This window comes from Arachis duranensis, chromosome 8 (assembly GCF_000817695.3).
Source record: "Arachis duranensis cultivar V14167 chromosome 8, aradu.V14167.gnm2.J7QH, whole genome shotgun sequence".
Lineage (NCBI taxonomy): Eukaryota > Viridiplantae > Streptophyta > Magnoliopsida > Fabales > Fabaceae > Arachis > Arachis duranensis.
The window spans coordinates 47,624,016-47,639,195 of record NC_029779.3 but is presented as its reverse complement, the minus strand read 5'-3'; the positions used below and the strand labels follow the sequence as shown (position 1 = coordinate 47,639,195).

The 15,180-nt window shown below is 27.7% G+C and overlaps 2 protein-coding genes across 5 annotated transcripts in view; both read right to left on the bottom strand.

The window, feature by feature from the left end:
* Positions 1-1,770, bottom strand: part of LOC107463392 (cyclic nucleotide-gated ion channel 1) — a 30,432-nt gene extending 28,662 nt beyond the window's left edge. For 3 of the 4 annotated variants that reach the window (XM_021129935.2, XM_021129943.2, XM_021129942.2), the window contains exons 1-2: positions 1,616-1,770; positions 912-979 (exon numbers count right to left, since the gene is read on the bottom strand). In XM_021129935.2, coding sequence (XP_020985594.1) covers positions 912-934 — 23 coding nt within the window. In that variant the 5' untranslated portion in view covers positions 935-979; positions 1,616-1,770. The remainder of the gene's footprint in view (positions 1-911; positions 980-1,615) is intronic. The other variant, XM_016082183.3, reaches the window with a different exon arrangement.
* Positions 1,771-6,968: 5,198 nt separating this feature from the next.
* Positions 6,969-12,529, bottom strand: LOC107463413 (uncharacterized). The gene is made up of 9 exons (XM_016082204.3): positions 12,254-12,529; positions 11,320-11,454; positions 10,829-10,984; positions 10,608-10,713; positions 10,221-10,403; positions 9,461-9,620; positions 8,296-8,609; positions 7,529-7,618; positions 6,969-7,390 (listed from the first exon to the last, which is right to left on the bottom strand). Exons 2-9 carry the CDS (start codon positions 11,332-11,334, stop codon positions 7,329-7,331), a joined length of 1,086 nt encoding a protein of 361 aa, XP_015937690.1. The 5' UTR covers positions 11,335-11,454; positions 12,254-12,529; the 3' UTR covers positions 6,969-7,328.
* Between the last annotated feature and the right edge of the window lie 2,651 nt (positions 12,530-15,180).

Here is a 15,180-nt window from a genome sequence, read left to right as displayed (position 1 = left end):
GTAATGTGTTGTCCAAAGTTTAAAATGTGCTATAATTAAATCTCACTAGGTGTAACGAGATGTAGAATTTCCATATAATTAACAAAATCAGTAGCTTAGGTTTAAAATGTATATTTGTTTAATTTTGATGGACTTAAATGCAATTTTTTTATTTTGGGTTTTACTTCTAAAGGAATAAAAGGATAATGGGAGTGTGCAATTTAAGGGTGAAGAAGGGCTAAAATGTAAATCTAATATTTAAGGTTGATAAATACAATTATAATATTATTTTTGGGTTTTGCTTTATTATTTTTTATTTTTTACTTTTTAAAGCCCAATATTAAATGGGCTCGTCTGTGCTTTATCTTATTTTTAGGATTTTTCTGGTAACCTGTTTTGGGCTTTGAGCCCTTTTTGATAACCAAAAAGAAGAAAAAAAATTATTTAGTTCAATTGTTTAAAGCAATATTATATTATTTTTTTCCATTCATCATACTAATTTCACCTACTAAAAAATGTTTCAATTTAAAGTATAAGTAATGGAAATTTTACATTAATCGAGAATGAATTATACAAAAATGTATAATATAACTTTAGCTATTGTCTTCCTAGTATTACTATATTAAAAATCAGAAATTAATATTGTGTTAGTTTGACATACATGAGACAAATATTTTTTTTCTTTTTCATAAAAAAAATTAGGTGATAAATTCGCCCTCATCAACATATCAAATTTCAGATATGCCCCAATGTTCACAATAAGAGCTTATAGAGATGAAGTCAATTATTTTTGGAGGTTAATAGTAATTAAAAGAAATTAACCTTATTTTTCTTTAATTAAGTGAAAGAAACAAATAACTTTTTTCCTTGTGGGAAAAAGAAAAAACTGTAGAAATATATGCAAAAAAAAAATCAGCTTTAGAAACACAAACCTAACAAACTTTTTCTCAGTCATGATTAAGATTAGAAATTTGTACTTAGCTCAGTAGAAGAGTCCACCCTGCCAAAATCAAAACACAAATTAGAATATTCTGTCTTTGTTTTTATTCTCAATTTGGTAGGGGAACTATTTTTAAAATAATTAAAAAAGAAGGCTAGTATTGAAGTGGAACTATTTTTTAATTAGAATAAAGTTCATACCAAGATAAAATATTGAATCATACCTAGAGGTGAAAATTCTTAAAAAATCACATGAATCAAACTCAAACTATTTTCTGGAGATAATAAAAAAAAGTTGACAAAAAAAATAAATAAATAAAAGAATCATATGCTTATAATAATAATAAAATGATAAGCAAACATTCAAGACTACTTTGCATTTAGTTATTAATTATTTATTATTCCATGTAAGTGAAAGATAATAATACTGTAATTTGCAAGAACTTGCAGGGTTTTCTCAAAGAAAAATAAAAAAAATAGAATTAAATTGATGACACAACATAAAAGAGTATACTAATAATAATAATAAGAAAAATAATTCATGAAAAACCAAAGTAATAGCTTCTATTAATTACCATGCATTTTGCTAATTAATAATATATAATAATAAGGTTGCATGGTATAAATATGCAAAGTACCTTGTATGTAATACAAGTTCATCAAAACTCAAAGGAGCAACAAATTATGTTACACATACCTTATAGCATGAGGAACTTTGATCCTTTAATTTTTCATGAATAATTGAGAAAGAGAAGGTTTTCAAATATAGAAATTTTCCATAAGTAAAAGCAGTATATATTCACTGTTTATAGAAAGATTTCTTTGTTGGCAATTATTGTTTTCATGCAGCTATGAGAGGGGATATTGATGAGTAAATTGAAGAGAAGAAGCAAAGACTTGGAAAGTGAAAATTGTTGGTCTATGAATCAATTAGTGGTTTTCTTTGACATGGACATCATAATAAAAGTTGAAATAGAAATTATCTCATGATCTACAATAATATTATATTAAAATTATATTAATAAAGCTAAACTAATCGACTATGCTATATAAATGGTTTTTGAAATTACCTATCCATCGGTATTTTTAAGATTAATTATGATGTTAGTTATTTTGATTCGGATGATAGTGTTGATTTTGTTTGTGTTATTAAAGATTGTAATTGGAGTTGGTAAAAGGAGTGTTTGAGAATGATCGACAGTAATAGTATTCTTTAAGGGGAATTATTTGTTATTTAGAGATGATATCTCTTAGCTTGAAATGTAGGTCAACGAGATGTTATTTGTGAGATGGATTGTGTGGAAATGTTTAATTTTGTTACTAATCACCAAGATGGTTTTGGATTTATTGATTCATTGATACTCAAAATGAGAGATATCATGCATTGAAATTGGCATGTAGTTTTCGTTTGATTATAAGATATGCAAACACGGTGACAGACACTATGGCAAAAATGGCGATGAAGTTATAACTTTTTCATGTAGAGCTTCCTTCATCTTGGGAGAAGTTTAAGAATAGTCTTAAACGGGACTGTCCCTCTTTTTAAGCCGTTCCTTTATTTTGTTTGTTTTATTTTTCTTTGTTTAATTTATTTAAGTCACAAAAAAAATCGATTATATTATGTGTATATTAAAATTAGTCACTACTATATATAAAATACATGTTGAAATATAAATATACATTAAAAATAAATTAAATCTCACATATATTTATATACTAATAGATTTATGATTAATTTTATTATACGAATAACATTTTTTAAACTGAATAAGTTGCTGAATTTTTTTTGTCGGTCTATGTTTTAGTATTTAAAATTACTCCAATAACAATAACTTAAAAGTGGCTGAATCAAATTATATTAGTATATGATATTTAGATATATAATATATATACCATTATATATTATAAATAATTATATATTATGAATAATAAAGTAATAATATTATATATAATAATTAAACATAATAATTATAATAATTAAAGATAAGTTCAAGAATATCCCTTCCCATATATAGTTCATTCAAATAAAATATTTAAACTCCTTCTATTCCTCCATGGCTAATCAATCAAAAAATTATCAACATGATTGATATAATATTGATAACTGCATGAGAATGAAGTGCATCAAAGCAGAAAAAAACAATTAGGTTATATTATTATTTTGCTTTATATATTTCTCTTTAATCTTTAAATCATGGTCATTGTGTTATGCATGGCCCCATAAGAAAAGTTGAGAAGCACCAATATGCCAATGTTTCTCCATTCCTTTTTACTTTTCTTTTTTTTCTTTCTTTCTTTCTTTTTCTCCCCTTAAAACCAATTATATTGATTGCACTCTTCAAAAAAATTCACGATGCATGTGAGGCATCAATAATTTAATTTGTTAGGTAGGGTTATTTGTAGCTTGAAGACACCATATATCCAAGTTTAATTTGTTCTTCTTTATTTTATAAGGTTCAACACTTTTATCTTATGGTGCAACACGTTTCCATTTATGTAACACTACATATAAAGTGACTGCAATATAATTGCAGTCGAGCATCATCAAATTAAATAATATCTATTTTTTTATAAAAATTTTTATTCACTTAGATAATATCAAGATATTTAAATATTAATTAGATAATTCTTATTGATATTTTTATTAATAATAGAATATTAAACATTTATTATTTGATTGTTTTATGATTTGTTCACTATCTATAAATAAATAGTACTTTATATTATATGAGAGAGCATCTATACTAATTATCAAATTTATTATTCATAAGTTATTATCATGAACTCTAACAATAATTATATACAAATCTAGAAAGAAATCTTTTATGCATAATGCTTTTACGTATCTCTTTATTATTATAGAAAGTACGGAAACAATACTAATTATTTTAAAATTTAAAAAATTAAAATTAGCATTTAAACTCATTCACGATACCAACGATTATTTCTAATTTCATTATAACCTTCAATACACATCTAAAATTCGTCGTCATTTTTTCCGGTCCTCACCTCGCGCCGCTGCACTTCCCGCCTACCATACCGACGTTGCCACAACTTTTCACCGACACCACCTCTACTTCCGTCAGTCAACTCGACGTGCCTCGATTTCCGGCGCTTAGTCCAACGCTACTGCTGCTGTTTTCGCATCACTCTCCCGGCAGCCATCATTGCGGACGGCAAGTCTTCCCCGTCGCGTGTCCGTTGTGCCAGGCTCATCTCTCTCCCACACCGAAAGCCAACCTCGGAGTCGTTTTCAACCACCGTCGTCTCTCTCTTTCCATATAGTCTTACTCCTTGCTGGCTGAACTCGTTGGCCCCGGCGCTACTACGCCATGCACCCATCCGTCGTCGAGCTCTCACCACCTCGTGGCCAGACTTCTTCGTCCGTTGCTGGTTCGGCCAGAACCCCCTCCTGACGGCGTCGCTGTTTTAGGATGGTCATTTTAGTAAGTATCCATATGGTTATTTTTATTGTTATGTGGATGATTATTTTGATTGGATTGGGTTTAATTATATATAATTAAAATATGTTGGATGTTCAATTTATTAGGTATGTGGATGATTATTTTTATCCTTAAGTAGATGGTTATTTTCACTATGGGTGAGCGACGCCAATGGCGACGTGTGGCAAGCCAAACAGTTACAGTGAAATTGGATGATTATTGATGAAGGTGAAAGTGGCAGCCGGTTGAGAGAGAAGAATAATAGGAGTGAAATTTTTTGATAAATTAGGATTTGTGATGGTTATTTTTTGGAATAATAGAGTGAATTTTTTTATTTAGATAATTTGTGGAGTATTTTTTTATTTTTCATATGTATTTGGACTAAATCTACATCCTATTGTTCACATTGTTTAGATTTTTCATTGTCTTCTTAGCGGAGATCCTATCATTAAGGTGGAGTCTATATTTGCTACGTGATTACGGTGGCTATAGGATTTTAGTAGTATTTAAAAATTATTGCTAAAAATAAAATTATAATTTTAATATTTTTGAAATATTTTTTACTTTTATTTTTAAATTAAAAATAGATTTAATTACTATGTCAGTTCTTATAATTTCACTAATTTTCAATTAGGTCTTTATAATTTTTTTTTGCTTGAGTCCCTATATCATATCAGATTTTGTAATTAAATTTTTGTCATGACAAAAATATTAGAATTAACAGAATGTTCTATTAAACAAAATGAATATACCTAATACTTGACTGAATATTCTGTATAATTTAATTAAATATTCTGTTAATTTTGACGTTTTTGTTACGATAAAAATTTAGTTACAAAATCTGATATAATATAAAAATATAATTGAAAAAAAATATAAAGACCTAATTAAAAATTTAGTGAAATAATAGGAACCAACAGAATAATTAAACCTTAAAAATATGTTTAAATATTAAAAAAATATTAATTTAATTTTAGCATTCTTTTTAAATTTTATCAAAATTATATGAGTATCGTAACTACTATGATAAATTAATAATAACCACTTTATGCCTATTATTAGACCTACCTTGTACTGTTTGTCCACATCAGCATAACATTATATTATATGAATAAGATGGTGGTCAAGATTCAAGAACCCAAGATTGAAGTGTATGTGGCATGTAAAATTGAGAAGACACAAAATAATAAAGGAAGAAATAAAGTAGAGAGGAAGAGGATTGTCACCATTCTTTAATTTCTAATCGACCAAACGTGTCTCACGTGAAACCTTTTCCATTGTCTTAAAGAAGCCTTACATGGTGGAAAAAACCTCCTTAAATCAACCCTTTATTAAAGTGTCATTAGATAAGATTAATCCGTAAAGTTATTGTTGTGTTGTCTATATATAGGCTCTCCAACATTTAGGTTTATATATTTTTTCTCGTAATATTCTCTAATCCAACTCATTAACGATAATTTTATTATAAATTTAAATTCTATTTAAAAATTTATTATTAGGCTTTACCTATAATAGTGGAACCCGCATTGATATAGGGATTATTATCGATGGACTCACCGTCTGAATTATCGCAACGAGAAATGTAAAAAATGTTAATCATTTTACTACTTTTACATCCTTTAAATTAGATAAATTGGATTTTATTAGTATTAATAATTTTTTTTGGTGTTTGGTCATAACATTAGTTGAGTTCTGGACTTGAACTTGATGTCATACTTTCAATCTCAATATAAAACTTTTCTTTGTTTAAAAATTATTATTTGAATTGATTTTGTTAAATAAAACTTTATTATATAATATTTTTGCTATTCTTATTTTATATTGTAATTATGAATATTTACGAAATACTATTACCTTTAAAAAAAGTTTTGAACAAAATTTTCTAATTATATATATAATAAAATTAGATTGATTTATTAAAGACAATTTTTTTATAATTTTAAATAATATAAATTTAATTTATCCTGAGTGACAAAATAAAATGAGAAGCATTTTATATTTTTTTTAAAAATAATGGTACAAATATACTATACCTTTAAAATATTTTGTTACGTAAATTTAATGTGATAGTAAGAAAAAAATTTAAAAAATGATAAAAATAATCATAAAATAATGTCTATTCCCTCTTTTACATGATTTATTACGATTTTTCTTAATTAAATGCTAATATATATTTCTATATTAAAGAAACTATTACTATTGTTTTTTTTTTCTACATTAGTACATCAAATTTATGCACAAAGAAAAAAAATAATTTTATTAAAAAATTTTACCAAATAAAATTTTAAAAATCATAGTATTTTTTGTTACACAGGATAAATTAAATTTAAATTATTCAAATTGATAAAACAAAATTTTTAACAAATTAATATAATTTTATTAATTAATAATAATTTTTACACCTAAAATTTGTTATCACGGAAGTCTAATCCAAAAATTGCAGTAACTAGCCTAATACAAAAAATTTCATTAAATATTAGTTAAAAATATTAACTAATTTAAATTAGACACAAGCTTTTTTTTGGTAATCTGCATAGTAGAATTGGCCTAATAATAATAATAATAATAATAATAATAATAATAATAATAATGTGGAACTCTAGAATATAAAGAAGTCAAATCAACATTTGGCACCGACAAAAGTATCCAAGAGTATAAATCCAAAATGCATAAAATAAAATAAAATAAAATTACAAAAGAACACAGTTCCCAACACTTTATTCATGAACAACAAATCTCTCCCAAAAGAATACAAAACATTGCATCTAAAACCCATTTAATTTAATTAACATAGAAATTTATATGATAGATAAAGATTTCATTCAGGCTGTTATACATGTCAACTATGCTATATAGATGACATTTAACTTTTTATTATTAGTCCTAACTTCTTTCCTTCTTTTTTTTCCCCTAAGCTAACATTTGTTTTCTTTAATGTGAAACATAACTTTGATTCATCACCTTCATTTAAGATTTCTCCTCATCTGATTGGGAGCATGGTGGCTCAGAATTAACAAAGAAGTCATCCACTGAAAAATAAAATAAAATATCATTGTACACTTGAAATATTTATAGTATAGTAATTAAGATCACTAAAATATCAATATACCGGTATAATTGAAAACTTTCTTATATATTATGGAGGTATCATTGTATTTGACATTTACCTATATCCTGTTGGTCTGGAGATTCTAGCAAAATGTCTGAATCAGATGGCAAAAATGGTGAACCAGGATAATTTCCCAAAGCTCCTAGATCTGGAAAAGAAAAATCAACAAGATTTATAAATATAAGACATAAAAATAATATAATATTAAGAATAGCCCTTTTATTAGCATCCATATTAAAATCGAATATAAAAATATTATATAAACACTAAAAATCAGTCACCCATATATGTGCGTTTGTTTTTGTTTCACACATGTTCAAAGTGTATTTAAAATTTAAATATATATTTTATACAAGTGACTAATTTGGTCTCGGATTTTCTATGTATGCGAAACATGATTGGATTGAATATCCATCAATTAACTTGGATTCCCACGGCATGCTTATTTGCTTAATAGTAGTTTAAAACCTTAGGGATTAACTATTACATTCACACCCCTTTAATTTGTCATATTTACACTAATCTCCCTTAATGTTTATTATTGGGAAGGTTAGTGTCATATGAAAAATGCTATTTGTACACCAAAATCAGCCACTAAAATTAGCTATCAATGTATTTATGTATAGATACATATGTGGTTTAATTTATTTTTGATGTGTATTTGTATTCTAACATGTATTTTATACTAGTGACTGACTTTGGTGGCTGGTTTTAGTGTACACATAACATAACCCGTATCATATATAGTGACAGAAAAAGGTGCAATTTCATGGAAATGAATTCAGTGTTCAAATCATCAAATGACAATCTAAAATGATGAAATACCTCCCAAGTTTGGCAAATCAGCTGTTAGATCAGACAGGCTAAAGTTCCACTGAATTTGATCAAGTGATCTTGAGATTCCGGCACCACCGTCCGCCGCAAGCTGTAGCCCTACCGAAGTAGCGACATCCGATGTAAACGCTGTGTCAAGAGCCGATGTATCCGTGCCCATTCCTGATATCTCTGATGCAGTGAAGGGGAAATGGCCGGTGGATGCTACCGATGTTGGACTCACCGGCATGTCGGACACTGATGACATTGCACCATTCGGTGGAGCAACCGGCGCCATCTCGGGACCACCGTGGTCCATCACCATACTTCAACAAATACAAAACCGGACGCGGTTAGCCATTTACATCAAGCAAATTACTTCAACAAAGGAGGGTGGAAAAATACCTCCACCATGCCACCAATATAACTAGTACACAACAAGGACAAAATGGCAATAACAATTAATTTAATTACTCCAGAGATCCCTATGGTTTCACTCAACTTTCAATTAGATGCCTGTAGTTTAAACATTTGTATTTTAAGGTTCTTTTTTCCCCCCTTTTTGTACAAAAATTTTCAATCAAATCCCTTAGTTTAAAACATTTTTCAACCGAGTCCCTCTAGTTCCAAAATTTTGTAATCAAGCCCCTATATTGTACAATTTTTTTTTTTTTTTACAAAGAACTGTGATTATCATCCAACATAGGGACTTGATCACAAAACCTTTAAGCTTAAGGGGTGGTCCAGTTGAGAAATGTTTGTCTAGTATAGAGACTTGATTACAAATACTTAAGCTATAAGGACTTGATTGAAAAGTTTCACACAGTATAGTAAATTGTTACAAGCATATATACCATAAGCACCTCATTGAAAAATGAGTATAACTATAAGGACCTCAAAAGTAATTTAACATAACAATTCTAGCATAACCATTTTTGCAAACTTGTAAGAAACATAAGATAAAAACACTACTATAGAGTACAATGCTGAAATCAGTTGTTACTTCTCAACCGGAAAATACCATTTAAGGGTGTGTTTGGTTTGCGTTTTCATTTTCTGTTTTACAGAAAACACTAAAAATGATCACGCGAACCAAACACACCCTTAAGCATTTCAGAATACAAAACACAAAATCTAGCTATGAAAAGAATTATCTGAAATCGGAAAAGAGTCTCACTCATTTCCGGAATTCATCCTCATGGGATGAAAATTGCTCGGCGCAGGGACTCCGTTAACCACATGGCAGCTCGATATACCCATAGAGTCCATATGAGGTTGACCCGCAGCTGCCATCGGAGGCTGTTGTAGCACTGGATATCCCATAGGTAGGTTGTTAACTGCACTGCAAATAAATTGAGTTAAAAGCATAATGGGAAAAGAGAGAAGCAAATAAGTGAATAAGTACACTTATGCAACGACATTATTCGATTCGCAATATCAGTCACTTGAATTATTTGCACACTAAATATTACTTGAAATGTGAGCATATGAATGTGTATCAAGCCAAGATAGTTTCTCTAAAATGACAGATAATGTGAATCGGGAGGAATATTCGACAAATGAGACAGTATATGCAGAACAGGAAAGGAAACAACAAACCTCAACACTCAAGAAAGAAAGCATCTGTTTGATTTACCATTTGACAATTGAAAAAAGTACTTTTATGTTTTGATAGAAGATATTACTTCCTATAAAAATTCTTAAATTAAACAAAGCCAACACGGAATCAATTACCAATAATCGCCAGCAAAATAGATAATACACAGAAAATTTTCAGTAACATGGTCACTAGAATACAAATGTTAATACAAGAATTCGGATTATTGGCCAAATCTTAACTCTGAAGACTCCTAACTAAAACTCTCAAAATCTTGAGTAAAAAAAGAATGCAGATGTTATTTGAATCAACATACACCAATGAGAGGGCAAGAATTTACCAGGCATTGGATGGATTCCATTCTGTATTGGAGCCAATGGAACCTTTGCTGCCATGGGACCCTTCATCAGATGATACTGATGCTCAAGCAAATGATTAAACAGGAGTATTTGCTTTTTCAATTTAAGCCTGATGTAGTACGCCCTGAAGAAATCGGCATTCTCTTCCTCTAACTTCTGCCAAACTGAATCAAGAAAAAGCATTGTTTAGAATAACAGCTTTTATTTGCAATATATATCACAGTGTTGATTCTTGATAAAACAGAAGTCACTCATTAATTTGGATACAAAAGCTTCTTAGAACAACTTATACAATAGACTATAAATCTATAATTATCACTACCAAAATGCTAAATAAAAAGGCATTACAGAGAACTCAAGATACCTACCGAGAGTTGTAAATCCAGGATCTATCTTAGCACGAGTCAGTAGTGTTTTGACCACTTCATCTTTGTTCATATATAATTGTAGGCACCTTTCTATTAAATTTTGGACCTACAAAAGTTGTTTGAATATTTAATCAAGAAAGAAAAGAAACATATTAGATTAGCTTCTATAAGTTATCACTGCAAAAAAGTCAAAACACTAGAAAACAATTTGTAATGCTCACAAGCTCGATATCCTGCCGCGAAACTTTCTTGTTATCATTGCTCGAGGCGGATGCCGAACCTGAGTCGGCAACGGGAGCATCACTTGTGTGATTGTTTGGTGGTTCACTCTTCGGCTCATGAGATGCTTGAGTTGGTGACTGCAATTCCTCTGTACTCTGCGAATCCATAGCATGAATATACGATGAATCTAGAAGATCACGACGAGAGTGGAAAACATGGCAATATTACATAGTCTAGAATACAACGAGCTCTAAGATTATTATTATTATTATTAGCCTTTTAGACAACAAAAAACATTGTTTAGCAAAGCACTACCGGAAACCGGAAATGTTGAATTACTGTGAGATCATAAGTGCCTTGTGTGAAAATGGTGAATTTTTCTTCTCACTAAGATGAAAACACATCATGATCAATTTTGTTGGAAAATGGAAAATAATTGCAGCTATGGCAACTAATTAAATACCAAATATAAAATGGGGAAAAACAAAACCTGCAAATTCTTCATTTCAGCTGTAAAAAGGCTGACCACATGTCTTTCGGGAATTCGACTAATTGCAAACTGCCTTTGAATTCAATATGGCATCCCAACAAGTCTACAAAACCCTCAATTCAGCATAGTTTATATCTGAAAAACAAGAACAACATTGTTAGGATTGTAAAGTATACTCAACTAATAAAAAAAGTCAAATCCTTCTTAATACTACCCTTAAACAAGTATATGAAATCTTATCTTCCAAATCAAAAAGATCCTTATATGGTAAATGAAATGTGGTTTCTCCCAATGTTAATGGTTGCAACAAAGACATAAGCAGGTCATTGTAGTAAGTATGAGATGCAATAAAAAATATGTTTCCATAATCTTTTGTTTGAGTCAACTTAGCTTAGAATTTCTTTTGAAAGAATAATCTGATGTTCTACCATGACATCTAAATTTCTTCATCTTGAAAAATAAAATCTGAATTTTACCAACCACATCAGCAGGGTGAAAATATGCAATAACTAAAAAATAATGTAAGAACCACCAAAAATAAAAGAATAAAATAAATAAACCAAGAAAATTGGAATAAAGCCAGATCTCTATTGTTACTAAATTATTCTGTGCTGAACACAAAATTCAGACTTGATTGATGAAGCAAAACAACTTCTTCATAAAGGAACACACTTTCACAAGCAGCTACTACAAAATTCCAGATTCTAGAACCACCAATGCCACAAACCAAAATCTAGATGCCCTTGAAGCCAGAACTTTATTGATGAAGCAAACAACCCTTCCAAAAGGAACAAACTTTATAATCTACCAAACAAAGGTTCTAGAAGTTCCCAATGCTTCAACCCAAAATCTACATGCCCATGAACCAAAACAAAACAAAATAAATAAATAAATGAACAAGAAATGAAGATCTATCAAGCATATTGTCACATACCCAGTTCCGGAATCTCCAAAAAGAGTGCAACTTTGGAATCAGAATGGTGTATATCTAGCTAAATTCAGAAAACCCCAACACTTAGCTGAATCCAAAAAGGGTTTTTGAAAGATAAAAATAGAAACTTGAGGTAAGAGAAATGAAAAATCAATCGAAATTAGGGCAGAAAAGCTTGAGATAAAGGCTAAGGTAAGTGGTGAAAGGGTTGAATAGTGAGGCTGAAGAAGAAGATGAAGGAGGAGAAAAAATTGTCCATGGAAGCTGAAGAGTGAAGTAATAATAAGAACATTGAAGAGAGGTTTAAGGGACAAAGATATTTTTGAAAAGGGTTGAAAACATATTTTACTTTTTTACTTTGTGGAAAAATTAGAGATAGTGAAGGATCCATCTCCAACTAAAAAGGGTAAAAGTAATCTAATTTAATTCCCAAACTAAATGGAGTCAATGATGCTAAATTTTAATTGGCTTCTCACAAGATTTGATGGAAAATTTAGCTGAGTAATAATATTATTATTTTTAATATTTTTAAAATAATTATCTTACATATATACTAAAAAATCAGCCACTAAATTAATTATTTATATAAAATATAAATTAAAAATAAATTAAATAACACATATATTAATATAAATATTTAATGATTAAAACTTTTGTACATAATATTTTTTTTAAAAAAAGTCAAATGTATATACAAAATATATTTAATTTGTATTTAAATAGTTAAAATGAAAAGTAAGAAATCATTTTAAAAAGATATGTGATTATTCAATTTGTTTTTTGTACAATGGATTATTCAATTTAATTATATTAAGGGATGCTAACATTATCTCTCACCTTATTTATAAAGTGTCTTATCAATATCTTAAAGAGTTCAACTAATAGATCTTTTTTAAGAAAGTATTTTAATGCAATTGAATTTAAGTTTAATAGTTAGTCTTTTATATAGTTCTTTGAATTTAAATTTCTCTCTAAGATTCTTTCTTTTTTTTCAATTCCTTTTAGAAATAATTTTTTGCTTTATTACCTTTACTTTAAAAATATTATCTTAAATTGATGAAAAATTATTCAAATTTGTCCAACAAATTTATTCCAAAAAAACATACTTTTTAAATATTTAAAATTATCGAAATACATATTATTTTATATTTTTACTTTTTTTGTAATTAATTCTAATACAACTAAGTATAACCTATTCCAAAGATAGATAAATTAATGTTGATAAGTATAACCTACTCCAGAGATAGATAAGTTATTGTTGATATTTTTTAATCATTTTTTTATCAAAAGAGTTCTATTTTAAAATTAATTAAACTATCTCTTTTTTTTATTTTGATAATGTTCTCTTATTTTATGGCATTCCATTAGTCAAAAATAGAAAATAATTTGCCGTGAAAAAAAAGAAAAAGAAATAAGTTAAGAATTTTATTTGCACAGAAAAAAAATAAGAAAAGGCAAAGTCTAAAAGGAAATAGATATTTGGACAGAGAGCCAGAGTCAGAAGGCGCATGTCACGCAACCCCAAGTCATCATTTATTAACTTATGTCTTATTTATTTATTTATTCCGAACTTTATGCAATTATGCCTTTGAAAAAAAATATAATAAAGGGTTTTGTAACTTGCTATTAGAAACGGATAAGTACTTTTTTTGCACTGAGATTTGGAATTAAAATCTAAATGTTTTTTAATTTTTTGTTTAAAATTATCTTCAATGTTTGGTATTAAAATTATTTTGTTAATAAATTTATTTTTTCTAAAATTTTTAAATTAAAAAATATTTTTTTATTATCTTTTTTCATTCTCTTTTATTCGATTTTTTTATCCTCTATTTTTTGTTATTTTTTGTTGGTTTAGACTATTTTTTTAAGATTTTATTAGGTAGATAGTAGTTTTTGTAAATAATATGAACAATAAATTATAAAATTAACCTAATAAAATAAAAATATATTACACCTCTAAATTACTCACTTAAATCTTAATATTAAAATAACTATTCACACACCTAATAAATTAAACTTCTATTATATTTATTGGTCATATTATTTGTTATTTTTATTGTCTACATATATGTTTCTAATTTTTTTATTATCTTTGACCAATCTCTGTCATACGATTTTCTTGAAGATGAGAAAGAATAAATGTGGTGACTAATTTAAGGTTATGGTTTGAATTTAAGTAAACTAGGTTCAGATTTTTTATTTTTTGAGATTACGGTTCAATAATTTCATATTAGAGTTCAATTATTTCTAAAGTAAGGTTTTTTCGATTTTTTTGTTGAATTTAAAAAAAAAGTTATTTGTTGTTATTGTTATTAAATTTGAAGAATTTGAACTTTGAAGTATGAGATTATTAGTAGTAATGAAAGGTGATCTTAGAAAGAGAGAAAATAGTATGATAGTGATGCAACAATTTTAAAAGATAATAGAGATATTTTTATCTTAAAGATATTATATTTAAAAAAATAATTTTAATATTAAATATAACATTAAAAATTATTTTAAATAAAAAAAATTAAGGATGATTAAATTTTTTATCTTAAATTTTAAAAATCAGATTCGTTATCTCTGTTAAGAATAAATAGAAGTTGTAAAACTTTTTTAAGAAAAAAATATTTTTAAACTTTAATGATAATAAATATATAATAAAGTAAGCACCGAATTTAGTTTATATTTATTCACACGAAAGATAATGCATAGTTTAACAGAGAAAAAGAAAGGAAAAAAAAAAAGACAATGTGGTCTTCATCTTTGATGGCCATAAAAAATGGACATTTCTATTAACTTATCTGTTGAATATTGTGAAAAATGATTTAGTGGTAATTTTATCGTATTTTGCTTAAATTTAAAAATCCTAAACAAAAGCTGCACACATGAGAATCAATAATTATCTTAAATTCTTTTTTTTTGTCATTATAATTTTTATCTTTATT

Coding starts and splice junctions, on each gene's coding strand:
- LOC107463413 (XM_016082204.3), bottom strand. Junction 7,619..8,295: donor TGATTTGCCAAACTTGGGAG/GTATTTCATCAT, acceptor TTTCTTTTCCAG/ATCTAGGAGCTTTGGGAAAT. Junction 7,391..7,528: donor TCCAGACCAACAGGATATAG/GTAAATGTCAAA, acceptor TTTATTTTTCAG/TGGATGACTTCTTTGTTAAT.